The sequence below is a fragment of the Mycteria americana genome, chromosome 2 (genome assembly GCF_035582795.1).
Source record: "Mycteria americana isolate JAX WOST 10 ecotype Jacksonville Zoo and Gardens chromosome 2, USCA_MyAme_1.0, whole genome shotgun sequence".
Classification (NCBI taxonomy): Eukaryota; Metazoa; Chordata; class Aves; order Ciconiiformes; family Ciconiidae; genus Mycteria; species Mycteria americana.
In genome coordinates, this window is record NC_134366.1 from 78,262,864 (window position 1) to 78,279,707 (window position 16,844).

Sequence of the window (16,844 nt, forward strand, 5' to 3'; positions counted from 1 at the left end):
GGGCTTTTTGTGATTTCCAAGAACAAGGATCCTGGGTGAGTGCCAGAACCTGCAATCTCCTGCACTTACCATGAAATAAGGAAAGCAATAGGAAAGGGGAACACTGAAAAACAAATGATAGCTGAACAAAGAAGTTCAGCGTGGGAGAAATGGCAAAAGATGGAAAGCAAGGAAAGAATATTGAGGCAGGAGAAATGTTGTAAAGATAAGGAAGGATCAACCAGACTGGAGGACTGGTGGGAGACAGCCACTGTGGAAGACTATGCATCACCTAGCTACTTGTGCAACATGAGCCCTTGGCATTTTGGAGTCTTCTACTGGCACATAGTTGCCAGTGTGAGCTTTAGGGCCAGCACTGCGCTTGGCAGCGGTGCAGGCTGTTCCCTGGTTCAGATCCCTATGTCCCCCTTAGCTGCTGCAGTGCACTAGAGGTGCTGCTAATACACGTCTCCTGGTTTGGTTCCACTGGAGAAGGAATCCAGCCCTCGTGCACTAAGATCATTATCTGAGTAATAAAACTAGGGTGCAGTAGGAGGGAACAGTTGGAGGGAAAGCAATTCAGAAGTATGCTTCTGCTCCCAACTAAAAAAACGTTAATTGTGTAACCACAATCAGCAAAGCAAACATGTCTGTGCAAAGCCTGCGTCCAGAGCGCTGTGCTCTGTCTGTGCAGCACCACAATGCCTTTTGGAGGCATGCCAGCTAGTTGCATGGTGGCGATTCCTCAACCGTTTCCCTCAGTGACAATGCCAGATGAAGCATATTCCCGAAGTTCTCGCTCCTCGTGTTCGTGGCTCTGCACAGGCCTCTCAGTTGTGCTGATGCAATTTCCGTGGAGTCACACAGTGAACCCTGGGGGCACAGCACCCTGCTAAGAATGATCCTTCCCCAAAAGCATCAGAGTGCAGGTGCAAAACCCAGTTTCTCCTGGTGATAGCTGAGTTTCTTGTGGTGCCTAGACTGCTTGTAGTATTTGGCCAGCTTGGATATCGCAATGCAACACTCCACTGTGCCTTTCCAGTGTGCTCCCAGAAGAGTGTTCCCAGACTTCTCTGCTTCTTCACCCAATTTCTTGAGTCTTGACTGCAGTTCACTTCTAAATCCAGCTGTAGCCATGGCCCCCAGATGTAGCAACTCCTGCCCTGGGAACGGAGAGGTCCTTCATATCCACTAGTGAACAGAGTGAAGGGCACATCAGGGCTGGTTCTGGTCAGAGGCCCTGTGGGGAAGAGGATGCTCTGCCAGCATCTGTTGATGACTAAATAGCTAAGACCCCATCTGGTTTTCAGTGGTACAGCATCTCATGCACGTTGGTTAGGTTTTGAAGCTAAAGACAGCGACTTAAAACACTGCTGTCCCCATCACGTGGCAGAAGCAGTTGCGTGTACCCCAGTAAAGCAAGTCACCCTGAGTACAGCTGCCACCCAGAGCAGCTGGACAAGGGAAGGATAAGAAGGGTAAAAGAGACAATGCCTCGGATGGGTTTCCCAGGCTGCAGTAACAGTTCTACTCTCTTTGTAACAGGGCAGAGAGGACAGAGGCCAGCTTGCCAAGAGGCTGTCAAGAGGGACTGCGGGAAAGGCCTCACATAGTAACAGCAGCATGATGAGCCCTCTGCTCTGGATCAAATAGGACCTTCTCGGCACGCCTGAATTTGGGAGAAATTATCTAAAATGAAACCTGAACAAGAAACTTGGAAAACAGGTGCAGGGAAGTAGGAAAGAGACTTGCTTTGCAGGTGCACAAGTGCATTCAGTCACGGTGTTGAGAGAAGGAATGAGAATGGTGGTTAAAGTGCTCTGGGAGATGAGCCTCTTACCTAAATACGTACTGCTGGCCTCTGGAGATTTATTCCCTGTCCCTGAAACACCCTGGCTGTTTGTTCCCATAACCACCAAGCCCCTTCAGTCCTGCCAGCACAGCCATTTATAGGACTATGTAGTGATGCAGGGCAAGGACTGATTGCAAATAAACTCTTTTACATTTTCCAGACTGGTGTTAACCCAGACCGTTTAAGACAGAAGAATCATCTCTATAGATGAACCTGGTGCCAGCAGGACCTAGCAGAAAGGTCAACGTTGAAAACAGATGCTATTTTTACAGGATATTGCAGTAAACTACCTGTGGCACACAGATGACATTTGTTCTTCAGACTATGGGCTAGCCCTTTTAACATATTTATTTTGGTTTTGAGGATGCACTCCTGAATATTTCCTTATAGCTAACTTGTCAGGTGGAGGGTGGTATAATCTTGAAGATTAAAGCAGGCAAAGCTATGACTTGTTTCATTGTGATCAATGTGAGAGAACTTCCTATAGGTAAAAGCTTTAGCGCAAAGACCTGAGCATGTGAGTTTTAGACAGGCAAAGTTTGTAAGACTGATCTAACCCATGGGACTTTAAAGTTAAAGTTTGTATCTCCGTATCCTCATTTCCTAGAAGTATGTCTTAAATACAATAACAAAAATATGTTCAACTAGCAGTGTTGGATTCCCCAAATACATCTCTTGTCTGTACTGGAATGAAAATTGTATGGAAACTGTTGATACTGATAAAACATGGGCAATGCCTTTAAACATTTCTGCCCTACCCTTCCAAGCTCAGGTGTTAAAAAAATGCCTGTATGCAGGTGGCCTTGTAGAAGGTGGCTTGAGCCAGGCGCATGGCTCACCGTCACTGAAAGGGGAAGGTCTGGCTCCTGTTCCTCCTCTCCTTCCCATTTTCCTCTCCTTTTTGCTCACATCTGCATGTTCACCCACAGCTTTAATTTGTGCTGACTTCAGTACTGGACAGATTCTTCACCAAGTCCATTCAATTCACAGACTCAGAAAAAAAGTAGACTGTTTTTCTTCAGAACTAGTGAGTTGAACTGGCAAGGCTCCTGTCACAGGGCTGGTGGGCAGAAGGGAGTGGAAAGGAATGAGCAAGAGAAAATTTCCTGTTTTGGCAACACTGAGCTTTTAGCGCTCAGCCATCTTGCGCAACCTCACCCTTAGTAAAGGAACGGGGCTGGTGCAGAAGTGGCAGTGCAACCACACTCTGTTATTCTGTAGGTGAGCCAATTCTGAAAAAGCAATTTAATCCAGTGCATTAGACCGGGAGTCAGGTGTCAGTGCTCCAGTGCTGGCTTTGCCCATGGCCTGGTTTAAGACACTGGGAATGTAATTTTTCCTCTTTCTGCCTGCTTCTGTGAATGGGAAATAATAGCACTGATCTCCCTTGTAAAGCATGTTGGTGTCTCTGAATGAGAAATGCTGCTATTACTTCTCCTGACCTTTATTTTCCCACTTGAACAATGTGTAAGTTACTAGTGGACCAACGTGTGTGCACGTCAATGTACATATCAGTGCGTACCCTGGGGGATTATCACTAGAGACTGCCTGTAGCCCAAGTCATGCATATGCTGTGACCTTATTGCATGAAAGTGGGGACAGGATTTTGGCTTGGAAGAGAATTCAGTAAGGCTGCCCTGAAGGACTCAGTAGCATGGACTGTGGATGCACACTTCTCCCACAGTGACCAGCACCTGCTTTCTGCTCCACATGAGCAGAGAGAGGAAAGGTGGCCCAATGGCTACGCTGCTGGCCTGGGACGTGGCCACTAACCTGCACTGCGATGGTGTGTCCTTCTTGTGCGACCAAGGGGAAGTGATTTAGGGCCAGTCACTTCAAACCTACATACTTCGCAAATACTTTCCCTTAATTTCCCCACGCTTCTTTTATCTGAAAAGTGACTTTCAAGAATTTTCTGTCACACAGGAGTCATGTGGGAGATAAGTGGCCTGAGATAAATACCAAAGATAAGTTAAGGCTGTTATTTGGAAACCAACTGAATGGGAATTGAAAGGGAATTGAAATTCTCTAGCCTTTAGAGGGCTAAAAAAAAAATCTTGCTCTTCATTGCATGGCTCTGGGTAATAAGAATGCTATTTTAAGATTTGGGGACCAAACAGTGGTTTTTTATCTTTTATCTGAACTGAGATTATCATGGCTGTCCGAAACTATGAATATCTGTTTGGTTTAGTTCTTTCATGATATGCTGTACAGCCAAACTGGTCCTTAAATGATCTCTCTGCTTGCCTGGAGGCCTCCAACTATTTGTTCTAACAGCTGGACCACTGCTTGACACTGTTATCTCCCTTCATATGCATGAAAAGCTAAAAGGAAGTGTCTCGGCCAGACTTGGACAAGAGGTTTTTGATAGAGCCAGGAACCAAGTCCCAGGCTAACAGCCTATGCACTGAGAGGGGCTTCTCACCCCAGAGTTGCTCAGAGCTCTGGATCTGACTCAGATACATTCAGATGAGGCACTCCATGCTACGCTTACAAGTTCGGATTCAAAATTCTGGACAGCAGCAGCCCTGAGTCCCGAGTACATCTGTCAGAGCTGCGTGGCCACTTTTCTTCACCCTAAAGTGATGTCAGGGAATAAAGGAAGAGGAAGGAAACACATCTGCTGTGGAAATGTTTCATCTTTTTCAGATGCAAAGAGAACAAGCACAAAAAAATGTTACGCCAATGTGCAACGCTGGAAAGCGCACAGTGATGATCATGGAAATAAACAATGACATACACAGCCTACATAAGCTACACAGTGCAGTACAACAAATGGCAACCATCTAAAGCTTTCTGATTGTGGAGAACTTATCTGGTCCCAGGTTTATTGCTTCTGAGGCAATGGAGTACAATAAGATCACAGCAACCAGCTTCCTGGAAAAGTCAGCTAGCTACAAATAATGTATGCTGATGATTATGCCATAAATATCTCGATCAGTAATCGTTTGTGCAACTTGTGCATGCCAGTTATAAAATACAGTTATGGGAAGAGCAAGCACTATTCTCAGAGAGAGCTATGTGATAATTTGAAAGCAGACTGGCCTTGCAAAATGGACCCACAGCCCGCTGCTTAGATTAAAGTAGACATGCTCTGCCTCTCTGTTACTGCTCCTTGTTTTCGTTTCCCACAATTTACAGTAGGGCGAGGGTGGAAAGAAAACAAAAGACAGGAGAAGAAATTTATCCTTGCTTCTATTCCTCATATCCCTGCTTCGGGCTGCTGTGAAGCTCTAGGGAGTCGGGAGCAGTAAAGTCCTACCAGGTGCTTCTAAAAGCAACGTGCATGGGGGAGAAGTCCTGTGCATCTTCTGACCCTTTCCCACTCGTAGGAACAAGGTAAAACTAATTGTAAATGCATAAGGTAAAGATGAAAATACTGGCTCTGATTCTGTTTCTCTGAACAAATCCTTGACCTTGTACAATACAGTTTAGGCAGTAGTTATGAGTACGTGGGTTTTTTGCAGGTGTTACGGGAGAGCTGGTGTGTATGCATGTGTGTGTGCCCACAGAAAAGCACATGAAGACTAGAAGTAGATTCGAGCCTGGACTCAGATTTTCTGGCCCTGGAGTAATAGAGAGAGAGAGAGGAATTGACTTCTATTTGCAGAAGAATAAAATTCCCCCCAGCAAAATGAACATCTTGTAGAAAACACCTTCGCTACAATGCTTACATACCTTACATATCTTAATCTGTATTCCTTCTCTTTTCTTAATCTCAATCTTTACAGGTGAAAGGTTTAAATGTCCATGAATTTCAATTTGAACTTAGATCCCCTGGGCTTCTTCCTGTTCAGACACAGAATGGCAACCCGCATCCTGCACGGCGCAGTCATCTCTTCCCTCAGTGGTCAGAAAGGGCAAGTAAGCTTATTTGATAGATCAGCCTTTTATATCAATTATGATCCGATTAAGTTTTTCATCTAGGCTTTGTGAAAGCCAGCCTCAGATGTATGTCTGTGTGTGTGTGCGCGCATTTGTACACTTGTGCGTGCATGCATGTATCTACAGGAAACAAAAGTGAAGGTGTACTCACTTGGGATCCTGTTGAGCGTCACCCAGAAGTGCTCATCAGGGCTGTAGGTGTCCTCGGACCAGGCCAGCAGATCGATGGCACGCTGGTCATGCAGCACAAACTCCACAAAAGGCCGGGTGACGGCCACGTACGCGGAGCCGAAGTAGATGGTGATGTTGTGGGGCGGGGGTGCCTTGCGCACAAACGTCCACAGCATGAAAGAAAATAAAGAGTATAATTGCTCCTTGTGCACATATTTGGTGCGGGCGGTGATGTGGGGGGGTGGCAGCACCCCAGGGGTGACGTTCTTCCCCCCGAGGCCCTTCAGCAGCCGGACGATCTCCCGGTTGGTCTTCAAGGGGAAGTCCTGGCCGCAGGTGTTGAGCAGGTAGCGCCAGGGCACAGCCGAGGCCAGCAGGTCTCTCATGCAGTGGAGGTCGGCCCGCAGGCGGGAGATGCCGCCGTAGACCACCCGCTCCGCCCAGGAGGCGAGGAAGGCGTTGGGGAAGCAGCCCACCAGGCGCCGCACCGCCTGCTGGAAGGGGGCCGGCGCCTTGGCGTCCACGTGGATGCAGTAGACGTTTTGCGGCATGTACACCGCCCTGAAGAGCCGCTCGAAGGTCTCGAACTCCTTGTGCAGGGTCATGACGTAGGCAACGGGGAAGGCGGCCTCCTCGGCCGAGAGGGCGCGGGTGATGTAGTGGTTCTGCGTGATGTACTCTGTGCAACTGGATTCTCCGAATGATGTTTTTAAAGTGTTTTCCTTCAGAAAGGGCACCTTATCTTCAATAAGTGCTTTACAGGCTTCTACTAAAGTTGAATTCACCGAGAAGTTCAGCCTCCTAAGAGATTTTTGTGCAGGCAAATTAACAGCATAGAAAACAAGTGCAAGTGAGACACTGAGAATCAGGAGAGCAAAGAAGCAGTATCTGAGTGTATTCATTGCTGCTCAGAGAAAGAGTCTCACTTGAAATACTGCAAAGAGATCAGATCAGACACCACAAACATCTTGTTTCACTGGCTGTGCTTGCTTCCTGTTGGACAACTCATGCATCCATCTGATGAATAGTATGCAGCTGGTGTTCGTACTTTCAATATTAATAGTTTCATAGTAATTGTTGATATGGAAGCAGCATAAGTAGCAAACAACTTGCAGATGGAAGCTGCTCCACAGCACCCTGAAGATTAAACAGACACATTGCACAACTACTGGCTTGGCAATGAACAGCCAGCACTACATATTTCACCGTGTCCCTGAATTCAATTTATGGGTATGTTCTTAACTGCTCCCTCCCTACTCTCCCTGCATGTATCATATAGCTGTAAAACTTACTGTGCGTGCATGCTGTTACAGGAAAACCTCGTGTTTACCTCTGGTGTCATTCTATTTTTTTACTTATAGGAACTTCTTTTGGAACCAACCAAGTCTATCAGTCATCACTGCTTCAGAATTATGAAAGGCTTGTTCAGCACACTGTGCTACCATGTAAGGCCACCAACACTCACATATAAGAAGACGGAGAGGTTTTTTTCCTCTGTGTAGAGTTATATCAGAGCCATCAGGTTTTTGCAGCAATGTTTTCTTCATTTGTAAATTTGAAATCTGCCAAATAGTTTCATTCTAAGTGTCATGGATGAGTTGTGATGTGCTCTGGGCTTGCATCCATCACAAGGAAGTGGGTTAGCGAAACCTGTTGTTTAAACTACTTAAGCTAACCTTAGGCTTTCTGATGAGACATTCTTGTTTCTAAGAGCCGTGCATGCATTTGGTATAACAACATGTTTACACAATGAGAGCTTCTGGCATGGCTCTGACTAAAGTGAAATACTTGGTAACTCTTCCTCTTCTTACTCTGAGTCTATTCATGTGGATCTGCTGCCATGAGACAGCATGTTTGAAGCATATAAACTTTTTCCAACATCATGTCATTTTGCTCCAACATGTAGTAATGCTGAGGCACTATCAGATGATCTAAGATTACACCCATAAATGTTTTGACTGGGCAGCCCAGCGTGCTACAAAAGCAGAAATGCCATCACATACCTTCCAGCTCATGCAGACAAGCCACCTCAGGTGCTGGCAGGTCCCTCCCAGAAGCTGCACTTTCCTCCCGTCCTGGCCCCAAACACTCTCTGGGAGTCTCCGTTCAAACAGACTGAAGGCTGCAAGCAGTGGCTCCAACGCATCAGGTACAGTCACAAGCTGTAACGAGGAGAGGAGCAGTGGAGAAACTTTGTAAGGACTTGTGGCTAGACCGTCCCCCAAGAGGGACACCAGTCAGGACAGACCTGGCAGTCAAGCTTAGCCGGTGATGGCAAGCAGCAGAGCAGCTTCTCAGCAGGGTGTCAGCGGGGACAGGTGGGGCCAGCTGTGGTCACACTGGAGATCCAGTGCAGCCTTCTTCGTGGGCACCAGTGCATTCAGAGGGAGGACGGCTCCGGTGGAGCCAAGGGGCTGGAACAGAGGTGTGCAAAGTCCCAGGGAGTAACGGAGACTTGCCTGATGCTGCTGAGAAGTCATCTGGAAAATGCTGCCACAGCCCAACAGTACAGCTTGTTAAAAGGGGATTCAGAGAGATAAGCAGATGCTGAGCTGAGACCGCTGTCCAAGTCCAGCAAAGACATACGCAGCAAACACCAGCATGAAGGGGAAACGTGTCCCAGGTCAGTGACTGGTGAATGCTGTCCTGAGGTGCACAGATCTGCCCAGAGCGCTTGAAAGCACTGCTCCTTCCTAATTTGATTGTTACAGTGAATTATATCCAGGAATGAAGAACACTCAGCTGCCTGACACCTCAGTAACACAAACTGCCATCACCACAGATGATGATAAAGCCAGCAGCCTCTTGCTCTCCTCTGTGCACTCTATAGACCATTTTGTTCAACATCCTCCCACCTGCTCACTGGGCCAGCTGGCTGCAAGACCATTTCTTCCCCTGTGCCATGGTCTTAACATGAGACCTCCATCCAGCTGGAGTTAGGAAAATGTGGAAGGAGGAAAACCGGGGGCAGGTGCCAGCATTCCTGCAGGAGCCAGGATTTCCTTGGGGAAGTCTCAGTTGGGGGCAGAGAGCACAGGTAGCTTTTCCAAAGTATCAAAGGCTGAGATCCTCCAAGGCATTTGGATGCCTTTGAAACTGTCTGCCCAGATGCTTTTAAACTATTGTAGATGCTATGTAACCTACTACACAGCTAGGAAAACTTTTAAGAACTTAAAATTTATACGTTTATACATTTGTGTGTGTCTGTGTGCATACATAGAGACTTTTTTGTCTTAGGTGTTGAAGTTTGCATTACTACTATGGTCCATAGCAAACAAGTAAGCTACATGCAGAAAACAAGAGATGGGCCTGCTCATTGTAGGAGTGAAATGCAGGATTTAACTTTTCCGTGGTGTCTTTTGGTTGGTTTTTTTTCCTTGAACAGGCTTTGCTGCAACACCCTTGCAGCAATCCAGACTAACCATGATCTTTTGGTACTGCTAGCCTTTGGGGAAAGAAGGCCGCATGCTTGGTGCTACTTCTTAATCCTAGTGCCTCAATTGTCTGGCAGAGTTAGTATTTAAAAACCTGAAAACATGCATGCAAATGATTGCTGTGGAAAACCAAGCTCTCAAAACCTTTGGGTTTGGGGTTTTTTTTTTAATAGTTCTACCTTGTGAAATAAGATCCATGCCTTGGATTGTAGGCAGAAATCACACACACACACACAAATAATTAAAAAAAAAAAGAGTAGGGAAACAAAGTGTACAAATCACATGAGCCACCTCAATGGAAAAACTCTTTCTCAGGTATTGGTGAGTTGTAGATTTTACAGACTCATCTGAAGTTCAGATGCAGGGAGAAGCCAAATCTAGATGTAAATCTGAACCATATTATGGCAAATGCCAGTGAAAAAGCAGCAGGGTGGCAGAAGACCTCATGATGCCCATGGCTTCTCCTGTTGTGGTTTGTACCGGACCTCAGCATATTTTGAGTGCAAAACCAGAGTTACTGGACAAAAGATAAGAGAAGATCAAATTTACCGTGCTATTCAACATAGGCTGCGTAAGAGGGGTCTGTGCTGGTAGAACTAAAACTGCTGCTGAGAGAGACTTGCAGTGCAGCTCCTTTTTATTGTTCCCTGGACCTGCATTGTAGCAATTCTCGTTTAGTATGAGAGAAGCTTTTGGTGTGGCTCCTGGAGTGGAAACACGCTCCCCAGTAGGATTAGCAATTGAAATGGCTTCCCTGTGGATGAATGGGAACAGACCTTTCCAGACAACGAGGCTGTTATCTTAGGAATATAGTTAGTACTCAGTAACTGCTCCTGGTCTTAATCAATACAGGTAATTGGTTTCAGCTAACTTGTCAGCTAATTAAAAAGCAAGATGCACACGCTTTGCACATCAGTTTTGAGTTCCTGTTTGGCCTCGGTCAGTAGCGACAAACACTATACATTTCATGTCTATTTGGAGTCACTTGGCATTTTCTATTCTATTGTTAGGACAAAACCATCTGTATCATGACATTCCTTTTCGTGACCCTCGCATGCAAAGCTGTCAGTTTGCATTTGCGCTGTTGTTAAAATCACAGCAAGGCCGTTGCAAGCAAACAATTTCTCCTCAGTGTGTTTTTTCTGGTTAGGAAATGCAGGTAGCCACAGTCCACTGTTTTGTGCCCAAGTATAGGATCTCCTCCTCCCTCACACCTTCTTGCACTAAGATGAATCTGCCTTGGTCCTGTGCTGCTCTGGGATGCCTTGCAATGCGCATGGTCTCCCCAGAACTCCCCTCTTGGAGCAGCCCTGCCTGGAAGCAATCTTCTCTAAGACATGCCTTACTCACATGCCCTGTCTGAGCTGGAGGTTATATACATATATATAGAAAGAGAAAGCAGTCTTAGCACAAGAGGAGGTAAAGTTTATTCCTATCTCTTCTCTTCTGCCCTCCCTTTTTTTCCTGTTCAGAGCAGCCCCTGGCATTCCTGCACTTCCCAGCCAGCCATAATCTGGCTATTCAAAGAGAAGAAAATACAAGCCTACCTGAAACAGGAGCTCCCAGGCAGACACACTGACACCGGACAGTCACAACACAGCAGCACTCGCAGCAAATGGGAGGAGAGATGAAATGACACATCAAGACAAATGCAAGCTCAGCTCACATGGTCCAGTAAAATCATCGAGTAATCTAATCATACGCCGTCAGTGAGCACATCCATCTGCACAAACAGCAGGGGTCAGACAATACACTATCCCATCCGCTTTTGTCTTGCCGTGCTCTCAAGCTCCAGGCGCAGAGCCTCTGACACTGTGGGAACTGAATTTGTCTGAATTGCCTGAATTTGCGGTAGACTTTTAGATATAAAGGTTTCAGGAATAGGTAAGCTGCCTAATCTCTAGCAGAGCGCATTTTGCAAGTCAGACTTGCTCCTGGTCCAAAGCAGAGCACTCTACTGCTCCCTTCTCCAATTAATTTCCAACAGGGACACGTACTCACCTCTGTGCAAACTACTCCTCATCAGCTGCTCAGGAGCAACAGCACGGCGTTCTCTTCCCTACTCATTTATCCTCCTGCGCAGAGAAAGCAAGACATAATTAAACATGTCCTAATAGAGGACAGGCAGGCTGTGGTGGTGAAGTTGGTTTTCTTCTGTTAAATATGACTGGATTTTATAGGTGACACTGGTGTAGTCGAGGCATGGAGAGAGATCAGTTTTCCTACTGCAGAGTAATGTAAACATTAGTGTACAGTAAAGTAAAAATGTGCACACGCAGCTCTTACTTGCACTGGAGAAGTGTCCACAGGTAGTTTACACTGGATTATGCAAACATTTGGGCACTTGCTAACTTTATGAACATGAACCCCCTCAGTGGGTGAAGTGGGGCAGCTGGGGGCAGACCCTTAGGGAGGTGTCCGGTCAGGGCAGTGTCCCTGCAGCCCGGTCTCTGCCTGGCCGAGGGCCGGTTCCCAGCTGCAGGTGCCTTAGCAGCAGAGGAGTAAAGCAACTCCATCTGCAGGCTGGGAGTGACCTGCTCTGCCAAGCAAAGCTAACCACAGCCTTGCCTGCTGGTACGGCTGTCTGGCTGTGGCAGAGAGAGAGAGCAGCCACATGGATCACTCCCTTTATGTCTAATGGCTCCACTAAACGTTTAGCATTATCATGCTCTTTATTCCGGCAATATAATTTGTTGCCAGGTATGAAATGAGCAGAGAGTCCCTAGGGATCTAGAAAACATCACCTGTCAGGGATGACTGAAAAATATATATGGTTATTTTGTCATTAAAAAAAAGGAAATAGGCAGAAAATCTTCAAATGTGCAAAAAAGGAAAACCAAAAGCAAATCCAGATGCAAATAGGAAGGGAGTAGCTGATTCTCCATGTTCTCTGTGCATAGGACAAGAACTAATCATCTTAGATAGCATCAGGAGAGGTGAAGATCAGACATTAGGAAAGCTTTGTAGTGATAAACAGTTAAATGTGGATTAGATTGCCTGGAGAGGCTGGAATTTTCCCGCTGATCGTTTTCATGAACAGGTTAGGTGTGGCTTTTTCAGCAGTTTTGCAGGTCATACTGGTCCAGACCTGGTAATTTTCTAGGTCTTTTCCAGCTCTCTTTCCTATGATTGTCTGTATTACAGTATCTCTTAGATTGGCTGTAGCTGGGCTGGGGATCCTATTACGTCTAGGAACTGTTAACAAAGGATTTTGTCATCACTTAGAAATATGCTCGTCATCTCTGCTACTTACCATTAGCATTGCAATTTTGGCAGGCTCAGCATAGTCCTGGACCACTCTAGAAGGACAAGCATTTGTATGATACTTTTGTGATTCATCCTAAGCATAAAGAAAAATCATTTCATAAATGATAAATCTGTAACTGTTTACCTATTGACAGTTATTTAATCTCTCATGTCTTTTCTCATCAGAACACAAAGTAGCTTGATGCCTGTTCCATCTCTTTGCTTAGTTTTCTTTCAGTGAATTATCAGGATCCTCTTTCAGAGGGCTGTGGTAGGTATCTGTTGTCCTTAAAGGGGAGGGACAGAGGCTGGGACAGACTTTTTATTAGGCTTAGGTAGAACCAAGCCAGGACTTGCCTTGAAAAAGTCTCTTTCCCACCCCACCAGGCTGTAAGCAGCGGTGAGGTGCCACCTCGTTTGTAGGGCTCCGGAGTCTCCCAAAGGGCTTTAGGATTGAAAGTGTCCCCATCACACTGCACTCCAGGTCATCTGCTTGGAAGATTATGTTAGACATCCATGACCATTAGAGCCTGCCAGGTTCTTAGTGAGCAATGACAAGCCACTGACAGAAGTAACTTGTGACTAGTGACAAACACTGGCTGCCAGACTGGGGAAGAAGTTGGCCAGTACTGTGCAGCTGCAGTTTTCTTCCTGCCAACAGAAGTGCTGCCTTTTGTAGCCCAAAGTACAATGTTTTTCTTAAGGTTTAGCCTAAGATTAGCTTCTATTGCCTCATTTTTCCCTTCGGAGGCTTTACTGTATGCCAAAGTGTCCTCTTTGTATAACCAACAATCTGGGCAAAGCAATCTGCGTTGGTGATCCATCTGCCTCACACTGTGTAAGACCCAAACTTGCACTTAAAATCGCCACTGTCTTGCTGTGAAGATGGTCTTTTTCCCCTGTCCTTGCCATTTACACCAATTAACCACTGTCACCCTTTTCAGAACCAGCCCTGCTTCAGGCTCTACTAAGTTTTTGTGTGCATTTCCATGGCCTTTTCCTGATTATCTTCTAGAGCTGCTGATGTACGCACACCCAAAACAGCACTCAGCAAAAGCCCCAAACTCCACTCCCGGGTGTTTCAAATTGCCAAGCACCTTCCTGTTTGCTTTTGCTTTGGGTGGAGGCTGATGCTTATATTTTGGTCCCTTGTTCTACTACTTACACAAAAACTTTTTATGGCTCTCTTACGGGAAGGGCAGTGGCCGCAATCACTAGTCACCACGAGGTCGAAGACAGACCCTGATGGCATTACCGAAGCTGGGACAATCTAGTCTCGCCATATTGGATCGCTGGAAGGTTGTAAAGAGGCTAGAAAACTACTGGAAATCTCCTGCCTTGCACAACATCACATTCCTCATCTCCTGCAGCCAGCCTCATCTTGTCTGGTCCCTTCCTGCTAAACTGCCTTTCCCAGGCCAGGGTTTTCTTATTAGGTTCCCCAGTTACCATACATACCTGGCAGCTGGTACCCTGGTGTGGGTTTTCTGTCCTGTAACAAGTTATTTCACTGTGCTTTCTGGGACCGTCCTTTTGCAGCATGCCTGGGTCCTGCCTTGAACTGCAATTTCACTCTGCAGTCTCAAAATTCTGCAAGTGTCTGTTTCTTTTCTTCCGGTTTGGCTCAATTTCTCTGTTTGGGAATGTCCTGGTTTCAGTTGAGATAGAGTTAATTTTCTTTATAGTGGCTGGTATGGGGCTATGTTTTGGATTTGTGCTGAAGACAGTGTTGATAATACAGAGATGTTTTAGTTGTTGCTGCACTGGTCAAGGACTTTTCAGCTTCCCGTGCTCTGCCAGGTGCAGAAGAAGCTGGGAGGGGGCACAGCCAGGACAGTTGATCCAAACTGACCAAAGGGCTATTCCATACCACATGACGTCATGTTCAGTATATAAAGCTGGGGAAGAAGAAGGAAGGGGGGACATTCGGAGTGATGGCGTTTGTCTTCCCAAGTAACCGTTACGCGTGATGGAGCCCTGCTTTCCTGGAGATGGCTGAACACCTGCCTGCCCATGGGAAGTAGTGAATGAATTCCTTGCTTTGCTTTGCTTGCGTGCGCGGCTTTTGCTTTACCAATTAAACTGTTTTTATCTCAACCCTCAAGTTTTCTTACTTTTGCTCTTCCGATTCTCTCCCCCATCCCACCGAGGGGGAGTGAGAGAGCGGCTGCGTGGTGCTGAGTTGCCGGCTGGGGCTAAACCACGACAGGGAACTACTTACAGCCTGTTATCAGTGTGAGCCTGTTGCTCACACTGATAACGCTCCTTGGCCTGAACCCCAAGTCTGTATTTAGGTTAGTTTTTGCTATACTCCTTTTTATTTGCAAAGAATGTGCACAAAGGCCTCTTTTCCCCATACCTACAGCAAGCAGAAGAAAACAGGCTACTTTACTCCTAAATGTCTCCTCGCTCCATCTCTCTGTGGTCTCTGTTCAAGAAGTGGCTGGGTAAGTTCATGAGAGAGAGGACCATTCTGGGATACACAGCAACCACGTCCATCTCGGGAAGGCCCTGGTCTGCAAATGGTTGGAGGCTGGAAGGGTGCCACAGGAGAAGTGCCACATTTGCTTGCCTTGCTCCTTTGCTACTCCATAGGCCTCAGCTTCTGGCACCTGCTGGGGACACAGTACTGGGCTGGGTTGTTATGACCCTCCTAAGTTCCTGCTCCCTCTCAGAGGTGTGCAGACAGTGGCTTTTTTCACTCTCAGATCCTTTTCATATACATGCATATAGCTCAAGACAGCTGCAAACACTGCCCTGCTCCAGGCCGTTGGTTGTCAGTGGATACTGAAGTTTCTCCAAGTCAGGTCTTGCTCAGGACATTACATGCAGTCAGCGTCTTGGACAGTGGCTTCTGTTATTGCGGTGATGACTCAACAGTATGGGAGTTCGAGTTGCTCCTGGTGGTTAGCCTGAACAGACCACGGAGAGGCACATTGCATCCCTCAGCAGGCTCTGAGGTTTCTTACATACCCAGCTTGCCACGCCCAATATGAGGCCACCATGTCCTCTAATCAGTGCAGCAGCTCTTGAGTGACTTGGCTTCTCTGTCAGAAAACAGTGGCTGAATTCATGCGCCTGTATTCAGATAGTCCCATCTCAAAAATTTCAGCCAGGCCATCTCATAGTGGAAGTAAGACTTCTTCCAGGGGCATCAGCTGTGGGATCTCCAGAGTTATAGCCACATTAATCATGAATTCCCCAAGAAACTGCCCTACCCCATTAAATACACTGGCATATTTTTTAATAAGGTCACCTGCCTTGTGTCGGCTGAGATGGAGTAATTCCCACTTTCATTACCAGTTTGATCAATTTAATATCCAGCCTGCTCGGGGACTGAGCTCTAGCGACGCTGCTGTGTGTACAGCATGAAATTTGTGGTGTTTTACACACTATTCGATTGGGTATAAAAGCACACCATGTCTGTCAGCGTCCCCCTGCTTTACCTTTCTCTTGCAAAGGTGGGTTCTTGCTCCCTCTTCCTTCAGCCAGTCCTGCTGTTGCCACACTGATGTCTCTTAGAGGAAAACTGTGTGGCCAGCTGGGGAGCTATGGCTGAAGCCACTGCAGGTTCTCACTTTCTGCTGGGAACTGACTGCTTCCACGGGGACACCAGGATGGTGGTCTTCCTTTTGGCTGCGGGGTCTCAAGTATCATGTATTCCATCCTGGTTTTGGTTGCACAGGCGCTGGGGTCAGATATCAGCTCTTTGTGGCAAAACTGTTGCAGGCCATCATACTGTCCCCAAGCAGCCTGTCCTTGGCATTCACCAGCCAGCACCTTCTGTCCTGTGGTGATGATCTCCACTGTGGCAGCAGGACCTGCTTCACAATGTGGAGCCAGCAGCTGTTTTGGGGCTTGCAGAGTAACCTCTGTGCTGTCCTGTCTATCCAGCTTTTGCAAAAAAGAAAACAGTCCTTTTGACTCGTGTTATGCAACCACGTAAAGCCAAGCAGCTGGTTTTTGGGTTTTCTCTTCCGATTAGTAGTGGAAAATGTCATTGGCTCCTTTGGGTTGGGCTTTGGTCCTTTGCGACCCAGCTGATCCAGAGGATTTCCCTCTGGGCAACAAGAAATGGCAGCATGGCCAAACCATGAAGAGCGGGTGGGTGATAGATATGTTCCAAAGCCCAGACCAGATCAATGTAAACATTGCAAGTTTTCTTGGGAAGAGAATGACCCTATATTTTTGCAGATTATTTTTCCCAGTAGTCTTCTGCACTGGTTACTTAATGCTTGATGTTTTGGGGAACATCCTGGCTAGTAACATCACAGAAA

At 46.7% G+C, this 16,844-nt stretch overlaps 1 protein-coding gene across 1 annotated transcript; it reads right to left on the reverse strand.

Moving 5' to 3' along the window:
* Positions 1-5,588: 5,588 nt before the first annotated feature.
* On the reverse strand, positions 5,589-6,789 carry LOC142406495 (N-acetyllactosaminide beta-1,6-N-acetylglucosaminyl-transferase-like). The gene is made up of 2 exons (XM_075495443.1): positions 5,868-6,789; positions 5,589-5,620 (listed from the first exon to the last, which is right to left on the reverse strand). The coding sequence occupies exons 1-2, from the start codon at positions 6,787-6,789 to the stop codon at positions 5,589-5,591; spliced, it is 954 nt and encodes a 317-aa protein (XP_075351558.1).
* Positions 6,790-16,844: the final 10,055 nt, after the last annotated feature.

Bases quoted from the DNA above. Each gene is read 5' to 3' on its own strand.
- LOC142406495 (XM_075495443.1), bottom strand. From the start codon at position 6,789: ATGAATACACTCAGATACTGCTTCTTTGCTCTCCTGATTCTCAGTGTC. The intron at 5,621-5,867 runs GTGAGTACACCT...GTGTCTGAACAG, and splicing joins GACGCTCAACAGGATCCCAA to GAAGAAGCCCAGGGGATCTA.